Genomic DNA, 27,652 nt, shown 5'->3' with positions numbered 1-27,652 from the left:
CACTATTCCTTCACGGACATCTCACTGTGCTGGAAGATCAACAAAGTTCAGGCAGTTGATGATTTGACCATTCCCACTGCAGCTCTACCCAAGGCAGTCTACCTGTGGTGAGAGTCCTTCAAAAACTGCCTCGTTTCCATAAAGATGTAAGGAGGATGGGATTGTGGCTTATCCACCCTACGATGGGATCATTGCTCATCCACCCTACAGTGGGATTGTGGTTCATCCATCCTACAATGGAACTGTGGCTCATTCCACCCTGCAACAGGATCGTGGCTTATTCCACTCTAAAATGGGATCGTGGCTCATTCCACCCTACAATGGGATTGTGGCTCATTCACCCTACAATGGGATCGTGGCTCAATCCACTCTACAATGGGATTGTGACTCAATCCACCCTACAATGGGATTGTGACTCAATCCACCCTACAATGGGATCGTGACTCAATCCACCCTACATTGGGATCGTGACTCAATCCACCCTACATTGGGATCGTGACTCAATCCACCCTACATTGGGATCGTGACTCAATCCACCCTACATTGGGATCGTGACTCAATCCACCCTACATTGGGATCGTGACAATCCACCCTACATTGGGATTGTGACTCAATCCACCCTACATTGGGATCGTGACTCAATCCACCCTACAATGGGATTGTGACTCAATCCACCCTACAATGGGATGGTGGCTCATCCACCCTACAGTGGGATCGTGGTTCATTCACCCTACAATGGGATCGTGACTCATCCACCCTACGATGGGATCGTGGCTCATCCACCCTACAACGGGGTCATGGCCATTCCACCTTACAATGGGATCATGGCTCATCCACCCTACAATGGGATTGTGTCTCATCCATCCTACAATGGGATCGTGGCTCAATATACTTTACACTTTATTCCATTTTGCCTTACTGCAAACTACAGTAAAACCCCTGGTATCTGGCACTTATGGGGATTAGTAGATGCTGGATAAGTGTATTTTCTGGTTGCTTGAGACTTACTCTTACAATGTGTAATTATTACAACTGCATTAAAAATAAACAGTTTAAAAGACATACTATTGCTTACACTGAGTCAACTTCATTTGCATGAATATATAAATCTTATAGCATTTACTTTATTTTCAGTCACATTCTTTGAAAACATTTAACCATCGCTGCATCTGCAGATTCCTCCCCTTCAGCGGAGCTGGATAAAAGACGAACAATAACATAATAAGATAATTAAGCCCCCACTCCCCCACCCCCACCTCCAGGTTTATAGATAAAGCCTCTGACTGAGGTGACTTTTACTGTTCAGGGATCAGGAGACTCTTGGAGAAAGTCACCCCAACAGCGAGCGGCATCAACCAGCTCTTCATCCCCGGCGGCCCCATTTCTGTTTCACACAACTTTATTCAAACAGCTGCTTGAATAAAGGCTCTCTGGTGCCTGAATATTTCCTCCCACCTTCATCAGAGAACATATGCAATTTTAAATTTGTGTATTTGGTAACTATTATTTTGTAAATTTAGACATACAGCACGGTAAAATACCCTCTTGGCTCACGAGCGCATGCCACCCAATTACACCCAATTAACCTACACCACCCACCCCGGTACATTTTGAATGGTAGGAGGAGCCGCCAGGGAAAACCTACGCAGACACTGGGAGAGTCTACAGACTCTTTACAGAGAGCGCGGGATTCAAACACTGGTCCTGATCGCTGGTTCTGAAAGAGGGATGTCCTTACCGCTACGCTAAAATTATAAATTTTAAATTTTTAAATTTATTTTCCCAGATATTTTTGCTTGAGACTGGTGGTTGCTTGAATTACAGATACTAGGGGTTTTACTATAATTTTGAATCCCTTGTATTGCTTCCCTGAATTACTTTATATTATGTGACCCACGGCTCCCAATTCAAACATACTTTCTCCACCTTTATAGCCATGTTGCCAGGGATGTGGGAAAGAACCATAACCATTGGGAGTGCTGGCAAAGCCTTCAGTGTGACTGGCTGGAAGGTGAGTATTTTAAGAAGTTTTTTTTTTAATCCAGAGTTTGGAGTTTATTAGTCAAAGTTCAAAATGAAATTCACTGTGCAATGCTTTCAGAATGTATGCAAGACCTGACATTAAGGTGCAATGAAAGTATTCATAATGTTATAATTCAGAATGCTATTGAATTCAAAATGCATTTTGACCTTAAATATTCAGGGGCTGTTTGTTCTTCTCTCTGGCAGCTGGGTTGGTGTGTGGGTCCAGCACACCTGATAAAACATCTTCAAACAGTTCAGCAGAACGTGGTCTATACATGCCCCACTCCTCTTCAGGTAGGAATGTGTCATTCTCAACCCATCATGTAACCATGTCTGCTGAAAACAATCAGTGCCAGAGGTTGCATGGTTGGTACAGGAGTGGCCAGTGCATTTGGACGAGCAATCCACTCAGTATCTCTCTACTCTCTTATTGATCCAGTTCCCTTCGGAAAGCTGTGCTTGGCTCAGCTTCTCAATACCTGTACGTTAATGTTTATTGTCCCTGAAATATTTTGGATGCTTCTGTGATTTTTTTTTTTTCTCCCTCTTTGGACTGAAAAACAGCTGCTCGTATGTTAATTTAATCTTTGTTGGCTAAAAGTACAGCCATGGCTTGTTTTATCTGCAGTTAATTTCCGTCCACTGAAATATTTCAAGTTTACCCTCACAAATCCTTCACTGTCTTGTTTCTCGATGGGATAGTTGGGTCTGTCCTTGTGAGGTTTTATTTGTTATTGTTAGCCAGGTGCCATTTTGGGTTGAAGACTTTTTCATTTAAAAAAGTTATTCCACATAAAACCACTAAAAATGTTATTCCACATAAAACCACATACAGGAAATACAAATCGGTAATAGATTTATTTATACCCCTGATGTCATCTAGTCCAGCCATTCTCAAAGAGGGCCAAATGGTAGAAGAGAAGTGTGGAAGAAACCAATTAAACTTGGCTGCTTCAAAGGGAAGGAGGCCTATGAACTTTGCACAGAATCCTAAGGGGGCATTGCCAAAAAAAATGAAGAATGGGTGATCGTTGTGTAGTCAGGTCTATACATTCATGGTGTTGTCAAATTCTATGTACAAGGCAACATTGACATTTGTGGACACTTTAAACAGTACATTCCAAGTGTTTGGAAGGAAGGCTGTTACACAGGAACCAGGCCCTCTGTGTCCATTGGTGGCAGGATCTGAGATTGTAGTCCTTCCCATTAAACCCTCTCCGTTGGCTGCACATGCCCCTGCTGCCTGGAATTTGCCAGGCATTAGTATTGCTTCAAGGGCATCTTGTTGCACTGGGAGACCATCAAGTTTATGGCAGACCAAAGCGATAATGAAGAAAATCTGTCAGACCTACTGTAATGGCAACACCATCACTGGTGCAGATTCGAGAGAATGGAGACACAACGCAACACCATGGGTTCCTACCACCTGACCGTGATGCTGACAATCCTGCATAGGTTTTAAATGGCCTGGAGAAGGGGACAGCATTGTTTTTTTAACATTTGCAAAACTGCGGTCTGCATTCACGATGTCAGAGTCCATGCTTGGCAGTGGACCGCAAAGGTCTGCAAGCTCTCGGAGATCGGTGGACCAGTGCAGGTCATCAGAGGAGCTAATGCACCACACAATAAGAAGAGATACAGGAGGATCAGAGACAGCACGACCAGGCTGAGGAACAGCTTCTTTCCACGGGCAGTGAGAACGCTGAATGATCATAGGAATTGCTCACACTAACCATCTGAGACTCTCTCATTGATGAAACAAGATTTATTTATTTGTATAGATGAATACTTGTCCAACATGTGTGTTCTTTGTCTGTGTATGTGTTTTGACTGGTTGTGTGATGCATGTTTTGCACTGAGGACCGGAGAAGCCTGTTTCGTCAGGTTATACTTGTGCAATCAGATGACAATAGACTTGACTTGAGAAGGAGGCTGAGAAACAAGGAATGTGATCATGGCAATGGACTAGCGAGGGGTTTGTCAGCTAAAGAACTTGCACAGGCTGCTGGAGATTGGAGGAGAAAGGACTCGCACCATACTGAAGATGGTTTGTGGGAACCGGCATTTGATAGGATGCTGAGTAAAGGAAGGGCTCCCAAAGGAGCCTTGGGTGCTGAGGGCTTCCTGACTGTATCAGAGGTTCAGAGTAGGGGAGCTCAGGATCACCAATGCAGCAGACAGGAGGCCATATGGTTGCAGAGGTCAAAAGTACAGGAAGGACTTATTGTTGGTGTCTTGGGTAAACATATACCTCTCATTTTGTTCGTTTTAGTTTGGTCACAGTGTTTGAGCTACTGAAATAAAATAGACACACACACACTGAGAGCAGTTCAGTTTATACAAGGCTTTATTACGAAATCTAAAGCTGAATTCACACTACAATATGCAAGCCCTTCCCAATTATGCGACTGGTCCCAACTGCCGAAGCGAGGCAATGACTGCACACTTGTTGGGGAACTTCTCCACCTCCCTCGACCGGGACATTAGCTGGACTCTCAAAGTTCTTCTTGCTGAGAGATGTTGCCACCTCTTGGAGAGTCTCAAACTTCAGCAGTGGGACCATGGCTTATATTACCCAAAAGTTGTTTATTTCAGACCTTATCTCTTTGGACAAATGATTTAATTATCTTCAAGGTCTCCTGACAGTCTGCGACCAACAAAAGAAAACTGCATCTCTGGACCTCATGGTGGAAGTTGGATAATGTCTACTGATTCATATGTATCCCTGAGCCCCATAGTGTAAATTAGATAAACTGCATCCTGGGCCCCATGGTGGAATTTAGATTATGTCTGCTGATTCTAAAAAAACAAGCAGGTTCTCAGCCTGCAAAGGCTGCAAAAGTAAAAAAAACACAGTTTAAATCTTCCATTACAGTTGGGAGGTCAGTCTAGATTAGTGGCACGTCTTGTGCGTCTTTACGTAAGCGATAGCTGAGAAACTTTGTATGATTATTACATAACAATAAAGAAAAGCTATATTTTTCAATAGCAGTTTGTATTGGTGTGTGTCCCTGAGAGTCACCCATAGATCAGAGGGTTCTCTTTACACAAATACCTGGGATGAACTTCGACAAGGACCCTTGTATCCTTTTCCATAACTTCTTGGTAAATCCACAAAGAATAGAGTAGTCTTCTCATTCTCATCGCAGTTGAGTTGCAGACTTTTTTTATTTAAAAAAAATGTGAAATGATAACGTTTTCTCTACATTGTATACGTCAATTTGATAGATTCAGTGTCCAACTATCAATATCCACGTTGGACAATACATCTTTCAAGTATTTGTGGCGCTTTATCACAAGTCGCTGTCCTTTACTGCCCAGACAAAGCAGGTCCATGATTACAGGTCTTCTTCACCAAGCCTTTGCATCGGCTGCTTTGAGGTTCAACACCCTTTGTACCTCAGCAGTCTGGAAGACCATCAGGTTTTGGGCACACCAAAGTCCATCTTTCATTGGGTTAAAGATCTTGCAGTAGCACTTGATGTTGTCTTGGAACATAGAATATAGAATATTACTGCACAGTACAGGCCATTTGGCCCACAATATTGTGCCGACCCATATATACCTACCAAAAAGAAACAAAACCATATGCCTGTCTAAGAGTCTCTTAAATGTCCATGGTGTTCCAGCCACCACCACGACCCCTGCAATACATTCCAGGCACCCACAACTCTGTAATAAACTTACCCTTGATGTCTCCCCTAAACATTCCTATCATCACTTTGGACAGATGTGTTTGCGACTCCTGCCCTGGCAACAAGGTGCTAACTGTCTATCTTATCTATTGCCTCTCTCATAATCTCTTGTAGACCTCTATTAAGTCACCTCTTTCATTCCAAAAAGAAAAGTCCTAGCTCTGTGTGAGAAGCAGAGGTGCCTTCACAGATTTCACTCGAGACAAAAATTGAGAACAAAGAACCGCTTACCCAACTTTTTATACATTCTATTTCAGTACAGAGGTACCTCCTCCCTTAACATTCTTCTGCCTCCTGGATTGGTTTGGCATTAGGTAATTCTGCCTATGTGCAGTTTGTGTTGCCTTTTTCTGTGTTTCCTTGTTTACCAGGAAGTGTCTTGTCTTTGTTCTTATTCATAAATCTCAACCCCCAGGACTTGCTAAATCTATCTACTTGCTACAAGACCCCTATTCTATTATACTTGCTTAACCCTTCTTCACAGTCTATTCTACTCCACCCTTATTCAACCCACGCATCATAATTCATTCCTATTTAGCACTTGCTTGACTTCCCTTATTCCATTATCCCTTCACCCCATCCTAATTCATTCCTATTTAGCAATTGATTAACTTCCCATATTCCATCTCTCACAATCCACCCTTTTTCTTTAGCTAAGCTTAGTAAAACCTCAATCAGGAAGTATTATTTTAAGCTTGGTATTTTTACCAGCGAATGAGTAAACGAACTGCAGCCTCAGCATGCATCATTTGGGTTGTAGTGACCTGACGAAGGGCCTGTTGAATTAAACACTGTACACAAGGCATTAGGCAGGGAATTATTATGAGGGCTAAAATAAAAAGCCCAGCTGCTATAAGAGCCGTGTGTATCCAACTCCAGTCGCCAGTAAAAAGTTTAGACCAAGGATACCAAGTCTGGACCGGGACATGGGAAAGTTTTCAAATCCCTGAAGAAATATTTTTTACCACCTGGCCATTGTCATCAATATTCAAGCAACAATTGGTAAGGTTCAATTTTCCACAAACGCCACCCTCAACAGCCAACAAGTAATCAAGGGCCAGGCGATTTTGATAAACTGTAGCACGTATCTGTCGTTGTTCTTCAGCCAATAAATCCAAGGCCGTCATTGTCTGTTTGGAGATAATTTCCAAAACTGCCTGGAGTCTGATCAAACGATTTAGTATATAAATGAGGGTTTGATATCCCCATGATCCATCCTGAGCCCAAGTAGCAGGGCATAATATGAAATAATACATTCAGGGGGCCAATCTTCACCCCAATTTCCAATTTTGTTCTCTCTTTGGACGAGTATCTTGAGGAGATTGTGGGATTAGGCGCATATATTGGTGGAAAAGGTGATGGTCGGCATGCAAAGACAGTAAGACAAATTGAGGTTGAATGATTCCAATACAACAAGTGCCACTCCAATCGGGTTCTAAAAAGGTATAAGCCATATTCCCACAAATCCAATATAAACCCTCTGGGGCATATCCATGTGGGATAGTCTGGTTCCAGATCTGTCGAAGCGAGGGGATGCTCCAGTAAGGATTTTCACCTGAACAGTTCAATATGTCACTAGTGTCATTGATATTCTCATAAAGCACACAATCGGAATCTTTTTTCCATAGAGAAATACCATGTAGGGGTTGCAGGATGCCAAACAGCTGTAGTATTCTTGAGCAGCTTAAGCCATTTACAACTTGAATACCCCCTTATAGTGACGGCCTTCAGCCTTCCGAACGCATTCGTGACCCAGTGGGTGATTTACAAGATGCCAAGTTTGGGGGGGGGGGCGTTCAATTTCATTCGTTGTAGCATTAAAGCATAGAAGTTTCCATATATCTAAAGGCTCACCTTGCCAGGGCCAGGTACCATCTTTAGTTGGCCCTCCGCAAATCCAACAATTCTTCAACCCCAGCGTCAGCTGTTCGTTGACTTAAATCCCCCCATTTATTGTCACCTAACCGGTGAGTAGCAGCTTGTCTGCGAGCATTAGCATATATATCCCCATTATTCCTACTCCAGGTATAGCCCTGACTAATATTTTGCTTATTATTCTCCCACCATCTTCTTTGTACCATATTTTTGGCACTTGTCTTTTTAATACCCTTAGAGGCCGGGACGCAAACCCAATCTACTCCCCGAGGACAGTTCGGCTTCCCTGGTCCATGTTTGGATCCTAAATTAAACCATAATAAATAAGGTACCCCACTGTGAATACACTATATACCAGTGCCCCGTCTGCATTCTAAAGGTAAACTTGTCCATTCTTCAAAGTAACTATCACCTCTGCTGCCCCTATTCCAGGAGGACTTTATCTTCTTCTTCTTCTTCTTTGGCTTGGCTTCGCGGACGAAGATTTATGGAGGGGGTAAAAGTCCACGTCAGCTGCAGGCTCATTTGTGTCTGACAAGTCCGATGCAGGACAGGCAGACACGGTTGCAGCGGCTGCAGGGGAAAATTGGTTGGTTGGGGTTGGGTGTTGGGTTTTTCCTCCTTTGCCTTTTGTCAGCGAGGTGGGCTCTGCGGTCTTCTTCAAAGGAGGTTGCTGCCCGCCAAACTGTGAGGCGCCAAGATGCACGGTTTGAGGCGATATCAGCCCACTGGCGGTGGTCAATGTGGCAGGCACCAAGAGATTTCTTTAGGCAGTCCTTGTACCTTTTCTTTGGTGCACCTCTGTCACGGTGGCCAGTGGAGAGCTCGCCATATAACACGATCTTCGGAAGGTGTTGGTCCTCCATTCTGGAGATGTGACCCACCCAGCGCAGCTGGATCTTCAGCAGCATGGACTCGATGCTGTCGACCTCTGCCATCTCGAGTACTTCGACGTTAGGGATGAAAGCGCTCCAATGGATGTTGAGGATAGAGCGGAGACAACGCTGGTGGAAGCGTTCTAGGAGCCGTAGGTGATGCCGGTAGAGGACCCATGATTCGGAGCCGAACAGGAGTGTGGGTATGACAATGGCTCTGTATACGCTTATCTTTGTGAGGTTTTTCAGTTGGTTGTTTTTCCAGACTCTTTTGTGTAGTCTTCCAAAAGCGCTATTTGCCTTGGCGAGTCTGTTTTCTATCTCATTGTCGATCCTTGCATCTGATGAAATGGTGCAGCCGAGATAGGTAAACTGGTTGATCGTTTTGAGTTTTGTGTGCCCGATGGAGATGTGGGGGGGCTGGTAGTCATGGTGGGGAGCTGGCTGATGGAGGACCTCAGTTTTCTTCAGGCTGACTTCCAGGCCAAACATTTTGGCAGTTTCCGCAAAGCAGGACGTCAAGCGCTGAAGAGCTGGCTCTGAATGGGCAACTAAAGCGGCATCGTCTGCAAAGAGTAGTTCACGGACAAGTTTCTCCTTTGTCTTGGTGTGAGCTTGCAGGCGCCTCAGATTGAAGAGACTGCCATCCGTGCGGTACCGGATGTAAACAGCGTCTTCATTGTTGAGGTCTTTCATGGCTTGGTTCAGCATCATGCTGAAGAAGATTGAAAAGAGGGTTGGTGCGAGAACGCAGCTTTGCTTCACGCCATTGTTAATGGAGAAGGGTTCAGAGAGCTCATTTCTGTATCTGACCCGACCTTGTTGGTTTTCGTGCAGTTGGATAACCATGTTGAGGATCTTTGGGGGGCATCCGATGCGCTCTAGTATACATTGTGTACAATTGGATGGTTTCCCAAAAATTGGGAACCAGCAGAAAAACAATACCACAAATAATAAAAATAACATTACAACAATTTTTGTCGGCGGAGCATGACTTTCAGACCAGAAGGATGCGAAACTACATGCCAAGTGGAGGGGATATTATCAACATCCTTAGTCTGTGGATTAGCACGCTTAATGCTTTGTATGTGAATCCATCCCTTTTCTTTTGATCGTACTGCAGTGTCTGTAATCAAAAGTACATAATAAGGGCCGTCCCATATAGGTTCTAGTTTATGGTCTTGTCACGCTTTTACATATACCTAATCACCAGCTTTAATGGAATGAATAGGATAGTCCAGAGTTGGGTTTTGAGCTAATAAACTCTTCTGTCTTAAGTCATATAAAGAAGTAGAAAGTCCCTGTAAATATTTAGATATATATTTGTCATTAGCCTCGGGGGTAGGGGAATCGGTGTGGAATCCCTTGTAAGGAAGACCGAACATCATCTCATATGGTGAGACCGCAAGGACCTTACGGGGAGCTATGCGGATCCTGATTAAAGCTAAGGGTAAGTATTTAATCCAGGAGAGGCCAGTTTCCTCATGAAGTCGAGTGAGTTGGTTTTTCAGGGTCTGATTCATCCGCTCGACTTTGCCTGAACTCTGGGGGTGTCATGGGGTATGTAACTGCCAATCTATTCCCAAGATTTTACACACCCCCTGGAGTACCTGAGAGGTAAAATGTGTACCTCGACCTGAATCAATAGTTTGCACAATACCGTAATGTGGAATAATAGCCTCTAGTAATATCCGAATAACGGTGTTAGCACGATCATTAGGAGTCGGGAAGGCCTCAACCCATCGAGTAAAATGATCCACCATTACTAGGAGATATTTATAGACCCCTATCTTGGGCAATTCCGTGAAGTCGATCTGTATTCGTTGAAACGGGTGTGCGGCTCTATTGCGACCCCCAGGTGACTTTCTTATTCACTCGCTGATAAATTGGACATCCCTGAGTACTCTGTTTGGCTAAGGTGTATATTCCAGAACAATTAAAGGACCGTACAAAGGCGTCAACAAGTGCTTGCGTTCCCCAGTGTGTCTGCTGGTGGAGCTGATCAATAATGTGACGAGCCAAGGCTTTAATCAGGACTTGACGTCCCTCTGCCGTCCACCATAACCCATCTGCAGTTTGACGCATTCCCTGGTCTTTCATATAAATCTCCTCCTCCTGTGAGAAGATGGGAGTCTTTTGAATCTCATGTGGGATGGGGAGTAACAGCTGCATCTCTATTATTTTTGTTAGTGCAGTTGTTTGGCAGCTTCATCTACCCATCTGTTACCCTGGGCTTCAGGACTGTCAATAATTTGGTGGCCTCGTACATGAACTACAGCTATCTCCTCAGGTAACATAAGAGCATCTAAGGATTGAACAATTAAGTTCTCATGGATCAACTTTTGTCCTTTCCCAGTTATCATTCCCCACTCTTTCCAAATCTTTCCGAAGGTGTGTACTACACCAAAAGCATACTTGGAGTCAGTATAGATTGTGCCCACCTTACCCTCTAGACCCCGGAGAGCTCTACAGAGGGCATACAATTCACAGGATTGGGCCAACCAATGACCGGGAAGACGACCAGACTCAATCACAGCTCCTTCATTCCCATCCACTACACTATACCTGCTGTAACGAATGCTATCAATGCAGTGGGAAGATCCATCAATAAACCATCGTTCACCCTCTCGTAAAGGTTCATCGCTTAAATCATCCCTAATTTTTGTCTGTAAATCTATCACTTCTAAGCATAAATGCTCTAAATCATTGGGGACAGTATCAGAATCTGGAGAAACCAAGAAGGCGGCTGGATTCTGTTCTTTGTTTATAATCAGTGTCAAATCATCCCTATCCATAAGAATTGCTTCATACTTTAAAATTCTGGAATCGGTAAGCCACCTTCCGGCACGTTGTAAAAGAATGGTGTGGACTGTGTGAGGGGTGTGAACTGTCATCGGGGCACCAAATGTAATTTTGCGTCCTTTCTCTACTAGAATGGCAGTGGCCTCAATTGCGTGCACACATTCTGGCCAACCACGACAAACAGGATCTAAAATCTCGATAGAAAGGCAACTGGTTGTCTAAAGCCTGCTCGCTCTTATGTTAATATTCCCATGGCCACACTGTCTTTCGCATTGGTATATAGGTCAAATGGCTTATTTAGGTCGGGTAAGGCCAAAACTGGGGCATTAGTAAGATGTTGTTTCACCATATCAAAATCTTTAATCTCCCCCTCCGCCCAGACAACAGTTTCACCCCCTCGAGTCGCAAGTTTATCATAAAGAAATTTAACCAGGCTGGAATAATTCTCAATCCAAATCCTACAGTATCCCACCAAACCAAGGAATTTCCTAAGTTCTTGAGCATTCTTTGGAAGCGGGATCTGCAAAATACCACGTATTCTCTCTGGACTTATCTTCCTAATTCCTTGACTAACCAAATGACCTAAGTATTTAACCTCGGATTGAACGAATTGCAACTTTGATTCACTCACTCTAAGACCCTTATTCCCTAGAAAATTCAACAGTGTACTATTTATCCGAATCATACATTTCCCCCGTGATTGATAAATCATCCACATATTGTAATAATTGACAATCCTCTCTCCGAGGGGCCTCATCTAGTACCTGTTCCAAAACTTGGCCAAACAAATTTGGTGATTCCATAAAACCATGGGGAAAGATCGTCCACCGGTATTGATTTTTCCGTCCTTAAAGGGATTTTCCCACTCAAATGCAAACATATCCCTACTGTCCATTGCCAAAGGACAGGTCCAGAAGGCATCTTTGAGATCAATTACACTGAACCACTTACTATGGGGTCAATCCTACCCATCAATGTATAAGGGTTAGGTACAACCGGATAACGGGTGAGAATAATTTTGTTTAACTCTCTCAAATCCTGTACTAATCGGTATGTGCCGTCTGGTTTTTGGACGGGTAAAATTGGAGTATTAAAAGGTGACATGCAGGGTTCGAGTATACCGTCTTTCACCAATTGGTCAATTACTGGCTGCAGCTCCTTTCGGCCAGCCATAGGAATCGGATACTGTTTTCGTCGAACTACCTGGTCGGGTCTTTTAGAGTAACTTGCAGGGGAGGAACATCTAACCCTCCTCTATTGCCTCTTTTCGCCCATACCCTAGGATTTATTAGTCCCCGATCCTCCTCCGTCAGCACATAAAATTGAACCCAATACCCGATCCCTGTGGTCTGGTACCGATAGCCAATCGGTCCTGGTATCGCCTGGTGTTCCCTATCACAGACTCTGATCCCTGCCTGGCGGATCATTCCACGCTCATCCAAAGTAAATAGAGTCTTAAAGAAAGACATTAATTCATCCCAGGTATATATATTAGGTCCCAAAAATTGATCTAATTGTTCTGCACATCCCTGAGGGTCTTCTATCAGAGAGGTCATTTCCTTCTTAAAATTGTACACCTCAGTACTAGTCAAAGGCACATTCACAAATCCGAGACCCCCTGCATCCCCTCCCAAGGGAACCTCTCATAAAGGTCTCATCCAGTTAGTTTCTGGCTTATCTCCTCCTCTATGATGGTTAAGTTCCTGCCCTCTGGGAGACAAATCAAAGAGTCCAGCCCCTTCCTCCCGAAGGGCCTCACACTGTTCTTCTGAATGACCCTCACAATCAAAGTCTCCTCCCTCTCGTGTCAATTGAGGTGGTAATTTTGCACTCTGTAAGCGAGTCATCATACCACCCCTACTTTCTCCTTTCTGTAACTGTGGAGGGGGAGGGGAAGGTGAAGAAGGGTAAAGCGTAGGGGAGAGGGAGGGGATGGGAGCCGGCACAGGGGAAACATAAGGTGGAGGAAGGGAATGTAACACATCCCATCCCTTTATTTCGGGGGTAGAAGGTTCCTCATCCTTCTTATTTGTATCTTTCTTCTCGTCCAATATCATCTGATTAAACGATTCACTAAGCCAACAGGCTGCATATTCCCTACTCCTGGTATTGTCTCCCAACCAGCCTGTTGATCTGCAGATGTGCTGTAGTCTCCACAGAAAACAGCCCTCTCAAGCTTCAATTGATTGATGGAGGGAGAAGAGACACTTTCATGTCACACTGACCGAGAGTGAGAACGCATCTTGGCAGTAATCTGCTCAAGCAATACAATCAGCACATTCTTTGACTGCACTGGCCATGGAATCTGCACCTTTGGCAATGACCATCCAGTGCCCCACTTTTATTTTCAGTGTATCTGCACACACCCCACTGTATTCAGCACAGCTCCTCGCTCCCTGTCCATTGTATTCTTGATAAGCAGTTGCTGATGTGAATGGATTCTGCTTCTATTCAGGTATATCCTCTTCAGATCAATTTGAAATTTCCATTTTGGAGGAAGTCTGACAAATGTTCAATTTGATTTGCATTTCTGCCTCAAACCAGCTCATTTTTATTAAATGAGGAGATTAATTCAGCTTGGGACATAAAAACATTTTCTTTGTCTTGTTTTAAGGCTATTTAAAATCCAATATTTGATAAGAAGCAGTTATAAAGTCTGAAATTAAGAGCTATAAAATTTCCACGTTTGGTTCAATTATCTCTCAATTGTACATGAAAATGCTCCGTGCACTGATTGCTTTAGCATTGAGATGGTTTGCGTAGGTGTCTAACCATGGCAGAATCCATTATAAAAGCATTTTTCTACAGGCTGTGTGATGTTGTGATGAGGTTCTTCAATGCATTTAAATTTTCTACTGTTGACTGAGAGATCAGACAGGACATTAGTTCTCATCCAGAAATGCCGGAGGAACTCAGCAGGTCTCGCAGCGTCCACAGGAGGTAAAAGCATATAACCGACGTTTTGGGCCTGAGCCCTTCTTCAAGGTACACTTTAAAGAAGAGCTCAGGCTTGAACATCAGTAATATTATCTTTACCTCCTGTAGATGGTACGAGACCTGCTGAGTTTCTCCAGCATTTCTGTGTTTTCACTATAATCACAGCATCATGGTTCACTCCGTTCGTTACATTCTTCTGCTTTTTGAAGTAATCTTTGTGCATTAATCCGAAAATTGAGTGGGGCCTCATTTTAATGTATCACCCAAATGACCAGCACTTCTGACCATGCTGCACCCTTTCAGAACTGTAACTGGACTGAAATATATAGTTTAGAAGAGCTTGAGTGTCTTTATACATAAATCACACACTGTTTCAGCAAAAATTGGGTAAGGGAAAAACAACCCGTTGTCCTTGAGTGCAAGTGGATTTTCAGACAAATATAACACTGGACAGTGAAGATTTTGCTTCCTGAACACTTTTGGGTGTATTTTATGGATTTTAGGCAACTGATCATGAAAATCACCTTTAAAAACCTATTTTGTGATTTCCTGTCATATTTTATGTCTACTGGTATATTGCCCTCAAAGCAAGCTGTTTTGGTCAGTCTAAGCATGCACTCAATGCAGGTGCTATACAAATTTTGTCCTAGGCCTGGGCATGCTTCGTCAGGATAGATGCAGACAGACTAATAAAGCAGCTCACTATGCAGATGCTGTTAATTAAATTAATAAAGATTGAACACATGTTGGTGCACCTGTTCTTCAGGCAATAGCATAGGGAGTGTACTTAATGCATTTATTGTCTTCAGGATGGTTCAATACAGCAGAAATGTCTGGTCAATAGCTGTGATACACTCTGTTATATCCGTGGCGAGTATATTCTTAATGTTAAATTCAATAAATGTTTAATTAAATGTTTCTCCAACTTCCTACATGATGCAACAAATCTGAAATTGTCATTGTGTGAGAAGCAGAGGTGCCTTCACAGATTTCACTCGAGACAAAAATTGAGAGCAAAGAACATTTATTTCACAAATGTGCAAAGTTTGGTGCTTCCCCTTATCCTGGGAATACACACATGTACTGGGGCTTACCCAAGTTTTATACATTCTATTTCAGTACAGAGCTACCTCCCCCCTTAACATTCTTCTGCCTCCTGGATTGGTTTGACATTAGGTAATTCTGCCTACATGCAGTTTGTGTGCCTTTCGTGTATACTTGTTTACCAGGAAGTGTCTTGTTTTTAATCTTATTCATAAATATCAACCCCCAGGACTTGCGAAATCTATCTACTTGCTATGTATGCCCCTATTCTATTATACTTATTTAACCCTTCTTCACACTCTATTCTACTCCACCCTTATTCAACCCATCATAATTCATTCCTATTTAGCACTTGCTTGACTTCCCTTATCCCTTCACCCCATCCTAATTCATTTCTATTTAGCAGTTCAGTTTGAAGTTATCTATCACCCAATTTATTTTCAGGAAGTGAATCTTTTGGGGGAAAAAATTGTTGTCCAGTGTATTTAGAGAAGGAGTTGCATCACAGAGGCTTAGGAGAATTGAAACATTTGGTAAGTAGGTTGGTTCCCATCAAGAGGGCAAAACTTTAGGAATTAAGGGTGTCTGCTTAGAACAGATGCCGAGGAATTTCTTGAGCATGAGGGCGGTAAATCTGTGGAATTTGTTTCCACAGGCAGTTATGAAGGCCAAGTCATTAGGTGTATTTAAGGCAGAGATTGATTAGGCAAGGCATCAAAGCTTTTGGGGAGAAGGCCGGGCATTGGGGCTGAGTGGGAAAATGAATCAGCTCAAGATGTAATGGCAGGGTGGACTCGATGGGCTGAATAGCCTATTTCTTCACCTATTCCTTATCTATATTTAAGAGGGAGTTAGATTTGGCCCTTGTGGCTAAGGGAATCAGGGGGCATGGGGAGAAGGTGGGTACTGAGTAGACGATCAGCCACGATCAAAATGAATGGACCAAATGGCCCACACGAGCACCTATATTTCTATGTGTTCTGGTCTAAGACAATAATACAAAAAATTGGATGCAAGTTAAGACATAATCTTGCCAAAGAAAATAGCCTACCCCTGTTATTTCTCATTGAGCATCAGCCTAAATTGTTGGCCTCCACTCTCTGGAACAGGACATGAACCCATAACCATTTCAAGTAAGTGGCCATCAAACAAGATGTGACACAATAAACACCCAGGCCTTTTTTTGCATAGGATGGAGTGAAACACTAAAGTCTACAGACACTGTCATCGTTCTGAGAGTGGCTGAGTTCCTCCAGCATTTCTGTGTGTTGATTTGTACACAGTAGAAGAGTCAAAATCCAGATGCCAGAAACCTGGACCATCTGAGAATCCAGACTTTTTGAAAGGTCTCAACTTTTTAAATCTAGCGGGCTTTTGTGTGCGTGTGTAAGCCCCGCAGATGCACAGCGGCAATAAGTGACCATGTGATCGCTGTTTTGAAATGAGCAATCAATGGTTTCGCAAAGAAATTGCAGTCGTAAACAAGATAGTATTTAAAGAAAGCAGAAGAAATATCAAGCAGTGCAGCAGAAGCTTGAAAATGTTCCATCTAACAGGCAGTGAGGGTAGTCACGGAAATGAAGGAATGTTTGTTTTGTACTTTTGTATTTTTTAAATAATTTGTATTAAATAAGCTGCTTTCATTTATGTACTGTATTTTTTCAATTCAATTTTAAACATAATTTCAAGCATTATGTGCTTTTTTGTGGTGAAAAAATTTTATGTTTATATTTTCGTCGTGTTAACTTTAATTTTCATTAAAACTGATAAATGAAGCCTGCTGTATTTTCCAATGAATAAACTATCAATATTTACCTGTTCACCTCTTCTTTATTCCTCCTTAAATTTGAATTTTAAAAGTACTGTCTGAGAATCCAGAAAATCCTAAAATCCGGACCGACTTGATCCTTGAGCAGTCTGGATTTTTGACTTCTGTCCTGTGGACCAATTTTGCAGTGTTGCCTGGCTGCTATTGCAGGTTCTGGTCATTGGGTGGTGCTATTTGTGATCCTTTGCTTAGTCCGGGGGAGGTTCAGAGTGGCAGAAGCATTATTTAAACATCGAAGTACTCGAGATGGCAGAGGCCGACAGCATCGAGTCCACGCTGCTGAAGATCCAACTGCGCTGGGTGGGTCATGTCTCCAGAATGGAGGACCATCGCCTTCCCAAGATCGTGTTATATGCAAGCTCTCCACCGGCCATCGTGTCAGAGGTGCACTAAAGAAGAGGTACAAGGACTGCCTAAAGAAATCTCTTGGTGCCTGCCACATTGACCACCGCCAATGGGCTGATATCGCCTCAAACCGTGCATCTTGGCGCCTCACAGTTCGGCGGGCAGCAACCTCCTTTGAAGAAGACCGCAGAGCCCACCTCACTGACAAAAGACAAAGGAGGAAAAACCCAACACCCAACCCCAACCAACCAATTTTCCCCTGCAACCGCTGCAACCGTGTCTGCCTGTCCCGCATCGGACTTGTCAGCCACAAACGAGCCTGCAGCTGACGTGGACATTTACCCCTCCATAAATCTTCGTCCGCGAAGCCAAGCCAAAGAAGAAGAAGAAGACAATGGGTTTGAGCTGTACCTGACACTGATGAGACCATACTTGGAGTATTAGGTGCAGGTAGTCTGGCAGTCGGAAGAACTTCAATAAATCGGAAGGGGTGTCAATAAAATACACCAAGATGATGCTGGGACTGGAGGGGTTGAGTTGTAGGGACATGTTTGGCAGACTGGATCTTTATTTCTTTGAGTGTAGGAGATGAAGGGCTGACCTTTCAAGATTCTTTTATTGTCATCTAATAAAACAGAACATTTAATATTACATGAAATTTCCTTTAGTCTACCGTAAAGCAGACATAGATTTGCCATCAGCAAAAAAAATTGCCCGGTGCCCTTATGGAAGTTTATAAGATCAGAGGGTGTAGATAAAGTGAATGCTTGGTCTTTTTCCCAGAGGGCATAGGTTTACGGTGAGGGGAAAGAGGTTTAAGAGAGATCTGAGTGGCAATTTTTCACTCTGAGAGTGGTCCACATCTGGAATGAACTGCCAGAGGAAATTGTAGGAGTGGGCACAATTTTAACGTTTAGAAGGCATTTGGACAGATGTATGGATAGGAAATGCTTTTAAGGATATAAGCTGAATACAGACCATAGGGACTAGCCCAGTATCCCATCTTGGTTGGCACGGGGAATTTGGGCTGAGAGACTTGTTTGGTGCTGTAGGACTCTGAAATATTTTTAATTTTGTCTTTTGAAAGGCAATTTTGCAAGCGCCGCATACTAAGCTGGGTTTGCTTGCACCATCTGAGCTCTCCCACTGTTGCCAACACATCAAGGTCATGTGCAATCTCTTTAAACCCCTGTGTCCATTCACCCTGACTGGATAGTGGGAATACTTCACCTGGCAGATTAGATGGATGTGGAGGGCTATTTTTATTTTTGTAGATGTCCACCCCACTCTAGTCTCTGGCTGTATACTTTTTGCTTGAGAAGTACTGGAGCCCAGGTTTTACCCGTCTGCTGGCCCAGATCTCATTCCCCTCCCTTGTATAAATTCCATGTTTGTTTTGTTGATTATGATGTCTCAACATGAGGAGAAACTATTGTTAAGTAGAACTTCTCGCCTCTTACCACCCCTTTACATGCTGTGTCCAATTCTAGGGTTCAGTGGAAGGGAAAGGGTGATTTCAACACCATCCCCTCAGAGATTGTTGGGGAGCACAGAAAGGAGGGAAGTCATTGCAACATCTGTCATAATGACTTAAAACGTACTGTTACAAGCTCAAAGGTCCCCAAAACCCAGCAGCAAATGATATTCACCATGACAAATGGTTACTTAAACAAAAGTTGTTTTAATTATCTTTAAACATGAAAACGGAATCAAACTTTAACTTATCACTATTAACTTAACTAACCCAATTTAACCCCCTTCTAATTCTAAGCACACGTGTATGTAATGTGTGTAAATTTAAGAAAAGTTATTTGGTTCACAGATCAATCTCACTTCTCGTTCTTCCAAGTTCACTGGTTGCAGGCAATTCTTATACTGTGCACAAAATTTAACATGTGTAAAGTTCACCAGGCTTCGGTGCTCGAAAGGTAAATGTTTACCGCTCAGGAAGGTTCTCATAGGGTTTGCAGAGAGAGATTTGTTGCTCCAGGATTTCCACAACTGAGGAACCACCATTAGTCACCTCAATGTCTTGCTGATGAAACTTGCCCCATCAGGGTTCTCCAGATGATAACCTCTTTCTTTCAGGCTACCACAGAGTTCCTTTCTGTTTCAAATATTCCAAGAGAAACATCAGACAGATAGCACTTCCAGCCATCTACCACTCTGGAGCTTCTGTTTCAGTTCCAACAAGCTTCTCCTGGCTGACACTATTCAGTCTCTCCCACTCTCTGAGATTCCAACTGCCAGCCACATGTCCTTCTCTCTCTCACTTGCAAACACACCGCCCCCACCCCTGCCTTCTCTAGCAAACAATAGGAGTTAGTCTTCTGGTCCATCTGCTGTTTTAGGTAACAAACCTCTCAATGACCTTTGAGTGAGCTCTTTGCAGAGAGGTCAAAAGCCTTGCAAAAATGTCAAACACAGACGACCTGACTCCGGTTGTTCTTCCAAGTCAATAACCTATTCATTTCATGGCATCATTTCAATTAGCACCTACTTGTGAAATGCACATAGCACAGGTTTCTGTAGTCACTGAATATGAATTCTTCAGTATTTCAAATAAGATCTGTTTTAAGTGTGTGTGTGTGTATATGTATGTAACCTACTCTAATTTTACCAATTTATCTCCCAAAAATAGCTCCAAATATTCCATCACAGTACAATAAGCACTAGACTAGCATTCTTGGAATGATGTTAATTTAAATAAAAATGTAGATTCTGGAAACCTGAGATTAAAAACAAAATTCTAAAAACACTCAGCAGGTCAGATGATATCTAAGAAGAGAGGAGAAGAATTAGGTTTTTGGTTGAATTGTCAGAATGAAGTGTTTTCAAGCTAAAATAGTTCTATTTCCACAAACACTGCCTGAACTGTTTCTGGGGCCAGCATTTTTAAATATTGTTTTCATTTTGATAACCTTTTTTAAATTCCTGGTGAAATGCCTGCAGTTTCTCTTCTGTTTTGGAGCAGGCTACTTTGTCAAAGGCAGCTGGGTCAGGTTGCTTTGGTGCAGGTTTACGGGACGAGGAGAAAGTCTGGGACTTTGCTGACATATTGTCCAAACAGTTCTCTTTGTCGCTAGGTGGTCGCTAGGTGTTCAGAGTTTTGCTGCAACAAAAATGAACCTGCTGGAGGAGCTCAGCAGGGCCGAGCAGCATTGGTGGGAGAAACAAAAGAATGGTCAATGTTTCAGGCTGGAACCCATCATTAGGACTGAATGCAGAGAGGATGGGTGGCTAATATAATGAGGACTGGGTGGGATGGGTTGAACGGGGGCCAGTAGGGGATTTGTGAACTGTGTGGTGGTGGGGTGGTCTGAAGATGATGGACGGAGGCAAATAATTGGCAGGGGCTAGATAAAAGAGAGGGAGAGGCAAGAGAAGAGGGGTTATCCCGGGTGGATGAGTGGAGCCATTGGCTTCCAGTACTGGTCTGATGAGAAGATGTGGTGAAATTGTGGTAAATTAGCTATGGCCTAGAAAGTTGGCCTTCATAATTCAGAGTATTGAGTACAGGAGTTAGGATATCATGTTGAAGTTGTATAAGGCATTGGTGAGGCCATATTTGGAATATTGTGTGCAGTTTGGTCACCAAACTATAGGAAGGATGTTAAACAGTATAGAGTAAGTGCAGCAAAGATTTACAAGAATGATGGCTGGTTTTCAGGGTTTGAGTACAGGTTTGGGTGGGGGGGGGGGTGGGGTGGTTAAACAGGCTAGGACTTTATTCCGTGGAGTGTAGAAGATTTACGGGTGATTTGATAGAGGTATTTAAAATTATGAGGGGAACAAATAGAGTCAATGTGGATTGGCTTTTTCCTTTGAGAGTGGGGGAAGATTCAAACAAGAGGGCATGGATTGAGATTGAAGGGGGAATTTCTTCATTCTGAGGGTGGTGGGAGTGTGGAATGAGCTTCCGGCCAAAGTGGTAGGTGCGGGCTCTATTTTACTATTTAAGGAAAAGTTGGATAGATATATGGGCGAGAGGGGTATGGAAGGTTACAAGCTGGGTGCGGATCAATGGAAAGAGGTGGGAGAAGGTGTTCAGCATGGACTAGAAGGGCCAACCTGACCTCTTTCTGTGCTGTAATCATACACTCATTGGCATGACGATGCCTTCTTCTGTTTAACTGTACTTTTTCTTTTTAGCTCTGTGCCCTGCACTTTTGAATGACATTAACCCTGCATTTTATAATTGTAACACTTCTTATTCTTTAACCACCTGCTTGCTGTATTAGAACATAGAAGTCTACAGTACAATCCGTTGGCCCACAGTGTTGTCCTGATTTAATAACCTATGCTAAAAATAGTCTAAAATTTCCCTACTGCATAACCCTCCATTTTTCTCAGTTTCATGTACCTATCAAATGGTCTCATAAAAAGATCCAATTTTAGAGATTGACAAAGATTTTCACTGTTATCTCTATACACGAGTCAATAAACAATTAAATTCAATGAATGATCTGTTTATTATAGAATTCATAGAATCTTAGAACATTACAGCCCTTCTAGTCTGCGCCGAGCTATTATTCTGCCTACTCCCACAGACCTGTACCCAGTCCATATGCCTCCATACCCCTCCCATTCATGTACCTTTCCAAATTTTTATTCACCACTTCAGCTGGCAGTTCGTTCCACACTCCCACAGCTTATCTGTTAATGTTCCCATAAACATTTCCCCTTTCACCCTCAGTACCTCACCTACCCTCAGTAGGAAAAAGCTGACCTACATTTACTGTCTGTACCCCTCATAATCATTGTACCATTCTTTGGCTTGGCTTCGCGGACGAAGTTTTATGGAGGGGTAAATGTCCACGTCAACTGCAGGCTCGTTTGTGGCTGACAAGTCCGATGCGGGACAGGCAGACACGGTTGCAGCGGTTGCAGGGGAAAATTGGTTGGTTGGGGTTGGGTGTTGGGTTTTTCCTCCTTTGCCTTTTGTCAGTGAATTAATACAGTAAATTAATAGCCCATGCACCATTTAGGGGAAAATGATTGGGGGACTTCCATTGTCTTCCACCCAGGAAGCTGTTGCTCGAGGAATTCGGAAGGAAAGCAGCCGTTTGAATGAGCAGGATTGCTACTTCACATCGCTAGCCCGTGAGCTGGAGGCCAAACGGAATCGAATGGCGAAGCTACTCCTTGCTGCAGGGATGAAGCCAGTCATTCCAGAAGGAGGATACTTCATGCTCGCCAATATCTCTGCTAAAGGCAAGTGATTTTCTCCTTCCCTGGCACCAAACAACCGTGGTTATTTATTAAATTTGTACCATGAGCCCTACTTCATTACCTGGGTCATGCGCTGGGGCCAACAGGGCCGCAAGTCGGATTTGAAATGTTTCCTTCTCTTTCTTAAAGAAACAGAGGTGTTTTGTTACACGTGGAAAATTGGATTCGTCCCACAGTACTCTGGTCTGACTTTAGACTCAACAAACTAAAGACTGGGTGCAGGATAAATGGGTCCATAGTTTGGATTTGAAAGTGATCCAAAGGTACATTGCTGCTCACAGTTTTTCAGCAGGTGACGGCCTGCTACTTTACTTTGCCATTGGATTGAACAGGAGTGGTTGTGGGGTGGCTGGAGATTTGTGATATGTATGGGGATATTAAAACTGAAACTGCCATATGTTCATAAGTGTTGGAGTTGAGAGAACGGCTGTAAAAGGGGTAGAGCAATACCTTGGAGAAAGTGTGCATACTTTGTTAAGAGACTCGGCTGGTCTCGCAGCGACCATAGGCGGTAAAGATTACATGCCCAACGTTTCCAGTCTGAGCTCTTCCTCAAGGTGTGAGTGAAAATAGACAAGCCTCTCAATTAAAGGGTGTGGAAGAAAGATGGGAGGGGGAGGAGTCCAGGCCGACTAACAAAAGGGGTTAATTCGATAATGCTGAGTAATGATGAGAATTGGTTTTGGGCTCTGGGAAAGCAGACAGAGGGAAAAGAGAGTGAGAGGAATGGAGACAGGGAAGAAGATTGGAGGGTGTTTCAATGGAGAATCAGAGAAGTCGTCGTTAATGCCATCGGATGGAGCATGGGCTGATGGAAGTTGAGGTGTTTCTCCTCCAATTTGTGAGTGATCTCAGTCTGGCCGTGCCTGACAGTGTCAGCTGGGGAATAGGAATGGGTGTCCATGTCTCCTTTCCTTCCGAACCGTGGACAGAATGATGGAGGAGTTGGGGGCAGGGAATTTGGTGGGGGGAGAGGGGAGAGTGTCAGGAACTAGGAGGTGGGATGTGGAGGAGTTGGAAACAAGAAGATAAGGAAAGATGAAGGGGGTCAGGAATGAGAGAAGAGGGAAAGGGCGAAGAGTCAGAAACCAGAGGACAGCGAATGAGGTGATTGGCAAAAGAACCAAAACTAACACCGAGTGGGGTATGGGAGGGGGAGATATTTTTGTACAAGAGTGGTTAGTGTCTGGAGTACATTGCCAGGAATAGTGGAAGCAGGTTCAATTATAGCCTTCGTTGCGGAGGTGGATAAATATCTCAAAGGAAAGAATATGCAGGCCTGCTGAGAGAGCAGGACTCTTTGCTACTGGTTCTATGCCAGTCTCGAACAAGATGCATTGCTCCCAGCCACAAGATTCAGGGATATCCTTTCCAGATCTGTGGTCTGGGTCAACTTGGCAGACTTCACCCAGGCTGGCAGTTGGATGACCTTCTGATCTCTTACTGAGAGGGCATGTCTGCTCCTGGGTTCATGTCATTTTCACCACGTTGGCGTGGGTGTGGATTGTAGATGAGGGAACTATCCTGCTTGTTCCTGAAGCTCCTGCCAGCCCCTCCCTCCAAGTCCATTGAACATTTCACTGATATCTGCTGCCAAGGTCATGTGGAATGTGCAAGTGGGTGAATATTCATGACATGCAAAACTTCAAGGGATGTACCCTTTAAGTGACCACCTTTAGCAGTAGAGAGGAACGGAGCCCTGGCAGATTTCTACAGAGGTGTGGTGGAAAGTATGCCAACCAGCTGCATCATGGTCTGGTACTGGAATACCAATACCCCTGAGCGTAAAGCTCCAAAAGGTAGTGGACACTGCCAAGTACATCACAGGCAAAATTCATCCCACCATCGAGAACATCTACAGGAACGCTGCCATCAGAGAGCAGCAGCAATCATCAAGGATGCACACCACCCAGCACACACTCTGTTCTCGCTGCTGCCATCAGGAAAGAGGTGTAGATGCCACAAGACTTGCACCACCAGGTTCCGGAACAGCTGCTCCCCCTCCACCAACAGCACCTCATCAACAAATTCAATCAGGGATTCGCTGTATTTTTTTTATTATCTCTATTGCAGTCAGTTTATTTATATTTCTTGATCTGTTTACGTTTATTTGTTTACTTGTGTACAATGTGTACAATTTTTTGCATTGCCAATAAGTGGTAATTATGTTTTGTCCACAGGAAAAAAAAATCAGGATTGTATGTGATGTATTCTGACAAGAAATGTGGAAGGAAGAGGTTATTGTTGGTGTGGGACCAATGTGGTATTCTATTTAAAGAGTGTTAGTTGGTGGACCTCACTGAGTCTGAATTTACATTGCCTTATGTGATACTGAGTTGCAAAGACCAAGTGGGGTTTTGGTTTTATACAAAATGCTAATGTTTGGATCATCTCAATAATAAAAACATAGATTCTTCTAATTATGTAAATAACTTTCCATCTAGATGTGGATCTCTCCAACATTGAAGGGAACGAACCTTATGATAACAAGTTTGTGAAGTGGATGATTATAAACAAGGTAATGTGTTCTTGGTTTTGAAACTGTGAGATAAAATGTGATGTGCATATTTAATTATTACCAGTGTTGAATATGAGACCTGAGTCAAGTGGTTGTCTCAATGGCAACCCCACTCCAATGACTTGAGCACAAAATCTAGACTTCAATGTTTATCAGTCAAAGTCCATTTCAACAGTGCCCTCTTTTGCGATTATGGGGGGGCACAGTTAGTGGAGCAGTTAGCGTAGCACTGTTACAGCGCCAGCGATCAGGGCCAGGATTCAAATCCCATGCTGCCTGTAAGGAGTTTTTATGTTTTCTCCTTGTGTCTGAGTGGGTTTTCCGGGGGTTCCAGTTTCCTCCCACACTTCAAAATGTACTGAGGATTTAAGTCAATTGGGGTAACTGGACGGCATGCGCTCGTAGGCCAAAAGGGCCTGTTATCATGCTGCATGTCTAAATTTTTTTTACATTAAATTTTTGAAAAAACATTAAACCCTGCCAAACATCTTGGTGGAAGGAAAAGGTTCTGTGAAGAAAATAACGTGCCATCTTGATTCCCGTGTGCATGTGCGAGTCTTTGGTTGACGCATACACGGTGTGATTATTGGAGTTCAGTTGGTGCACGCGTGAGAGTTAAGGGCACAAATTCATTTTTGTTAGGGCGCTTAGCTCTCGCGCATGTCCCAACTAAACTCCAATACGCGAACCCACCGTGCATGTGCCAACCGAAGGCTTGTGCAGGCACATGGGAATCAAGATGGCCGCAGCCAGCCTAAGGTCCCCAACTAAGAAGATAAGTGCGCACATTTTGACTCTTACATTCCCTGTTTCCCAGTTATAGTTTTATCAATTACAACGTAAACCAAGTAAATTTTATATTTTTCTTTTTTTTTAAACACAAATGCACAATTCAGGCCGATCCTTTGGTCAGAATTATAGTTGTAAGTCGGGGAGTAGCTGTATTGCTCCTGCATTTTTACGGGTGGTCTGGGTGGGACAGAAAATGAGGCTGTGGACAGACATGTTGGCATGAGAGTATGGCACGGAATTGAATTGATATGATCCTATAGGCTTGCAAATGAGATTAGTTTAGATCAGTGGTTCTCAACCTTGTGCAAAAGGTTGCAAGAGTCCTTTTATGCTGTTGGAGCAAGCCCCAGAGGGAGTGATCCAAGGGCAGGTTTAATGTTCTGATAGCTGTTGAACCTGGAGGTGTTGGTTTCAGGCTTCAGCGCCTTCTGCCTGAAGGGAACAGTGTAAAGAGATTGTGAGTAGGGTGGTGGAGACCCTTTATGATGTTGTCAGTGCCTCACATTGTTGATTGCCATGGATGGGAGGCCAGAGCCTGTGATAGACCTGGCTATGATTGCTAGCTTTGGCATTGCTGGATAGTTGAATTCCCAAACCAGGCTATGATGCAACTATACTTTCCACGCTGCACCTGATGAAGTTTGATAGAGTAACTGATGACCTGCCAAATCCTCACGGACTCATTGAGAAGTAGAGGCATTGGTGTGCCTTCTTGACGGTTGCCCTAATGTGCTGGCTCCAGGAGAGGTCTTCTGAAATTTGGAGCCCTGAGAACTTAAAGGTTCCGACTCCTTCCACCTCTTTCCCATCAATGTAGGCAGCTGTGTGGTCACTCCGCCTCTCCTTCCCTGGTCTCGATGATGATGAGAGCAAGATTCCTGTTCTGGCTCCACCCAACCGGATTCTCAATCTTCATCCTGTATTCTGACTCAAGAACAAGGATGCAGTGATAATTAATGCACTCCATAAGTGAGGACAGAAATCGGCTATGAGCACACTGGTAAAACAGTCTTGGACAAGAGGTTAAAACCAGTGTTTTCAACTTTTTTCTTTTCATTCACATAACTCCTTAAGTAATCCCTATGCTGTAGGAGCTCTGTGATTAGTAAGAGATTGCTCAAGGAGGTATGTGAGTGGAAAAAAAAAGTTTGAAAACCACTGTTTTAATCGTACTTAATTGACTCGTTATGTGCACGGTCGGTGCCAAAACGAACATTAGAGGGGGGCGTTAGCATGTTAGAGGGGAACAAAGTGGAATCTTCATAAACTTGCTCAGTTGAAGGGTTGATGCAGCCGGGGTGGGTGGAAAGTCACTAGCCGGCGTCAAACTAAATCCCCCTAGTACGTACGAGGCACACTAGTGATGCAGGAGGGGGCGGGGGCAGGTCTGACAGCAACCGATGGCTGCGACCGTAAGGGGGGCAATGCCCGCCACTTCCCCCCCACCCTTGGCACCGATCTTGCTTATGTGCACGGTTTCAGAACTCCAAAGGAAATGGGCCATTGACAATTTTTCTCGAGCAAAATATTTCAGTAACAATTGGGTCGAGAACAGTGGTTCCCACTCACATACCACCTTTAGTAATCCCTTACTAATCTCAGAGCACCTACGGCCTAAGGCACACATGTCAAACTCTGGCCCGTGGGCAAAATTTGGCCCGCAATATAACTATATTTGGCCCGC

General features: G+C 43.6%; 1 protein-coding gene across 4 annotated transcripts in view; it reads left to right on the top strand.

Annotated features, from left to right (window-relative positions):
* The window catches only part of LOC138763991 (kynurenine--oxoglutarate transaminase 3-like), a 100,604-nt gene that overhangs the window by 35,170 nt on the left and 37,782 nt on the right, over window positions 1-27,652 (top strand). For all 4 annotated transcript variants that reach the window (XM_069939123.1, XM_069939120.1, XM_069939121.1 and 1 more), the window contains 4 exons: window positions 1,935-2,011; window positions 2,230-2,319; window positions 22,454-22,640; window positions 25,103-25,176. In XM_069939123.1, coding sequence (XP_069795224.1) covers window positions 1,935-2,011; window positions 2,230-2,319; window positions 22,454-22,640; window positions 25,103-25,176 — 428 coding nt within the window. The remainder of the gene's footprint in view (window positions 1-1,934; window positions 2,012-2,229; window positions 2,320-22,453; window positions 22,641-25,102; window positions 25,177-27,652) is intronic.

The sequence above is a fragment of the Narcine bancroftii genome, chromosome 5 (assembly GCF_036971445.1).
Source record: "Narcine bancroftii isolate sNarBan1 chromosome 5, sNarBan1.hap1, whole genome shotgun sequence".
Classification (NCBI taxonomy): Eukaryota; Metazoa; Chordata; class Chondrichthyes; order Torpediniformes; family Narcinidae; genus Narcine; species Narcine bancroftii.
The sequence above is the reverse complement of the archived record's forward strand: the minus strand, read 5'-3'. Positions and strand labels throughout refer to the sequence as shown.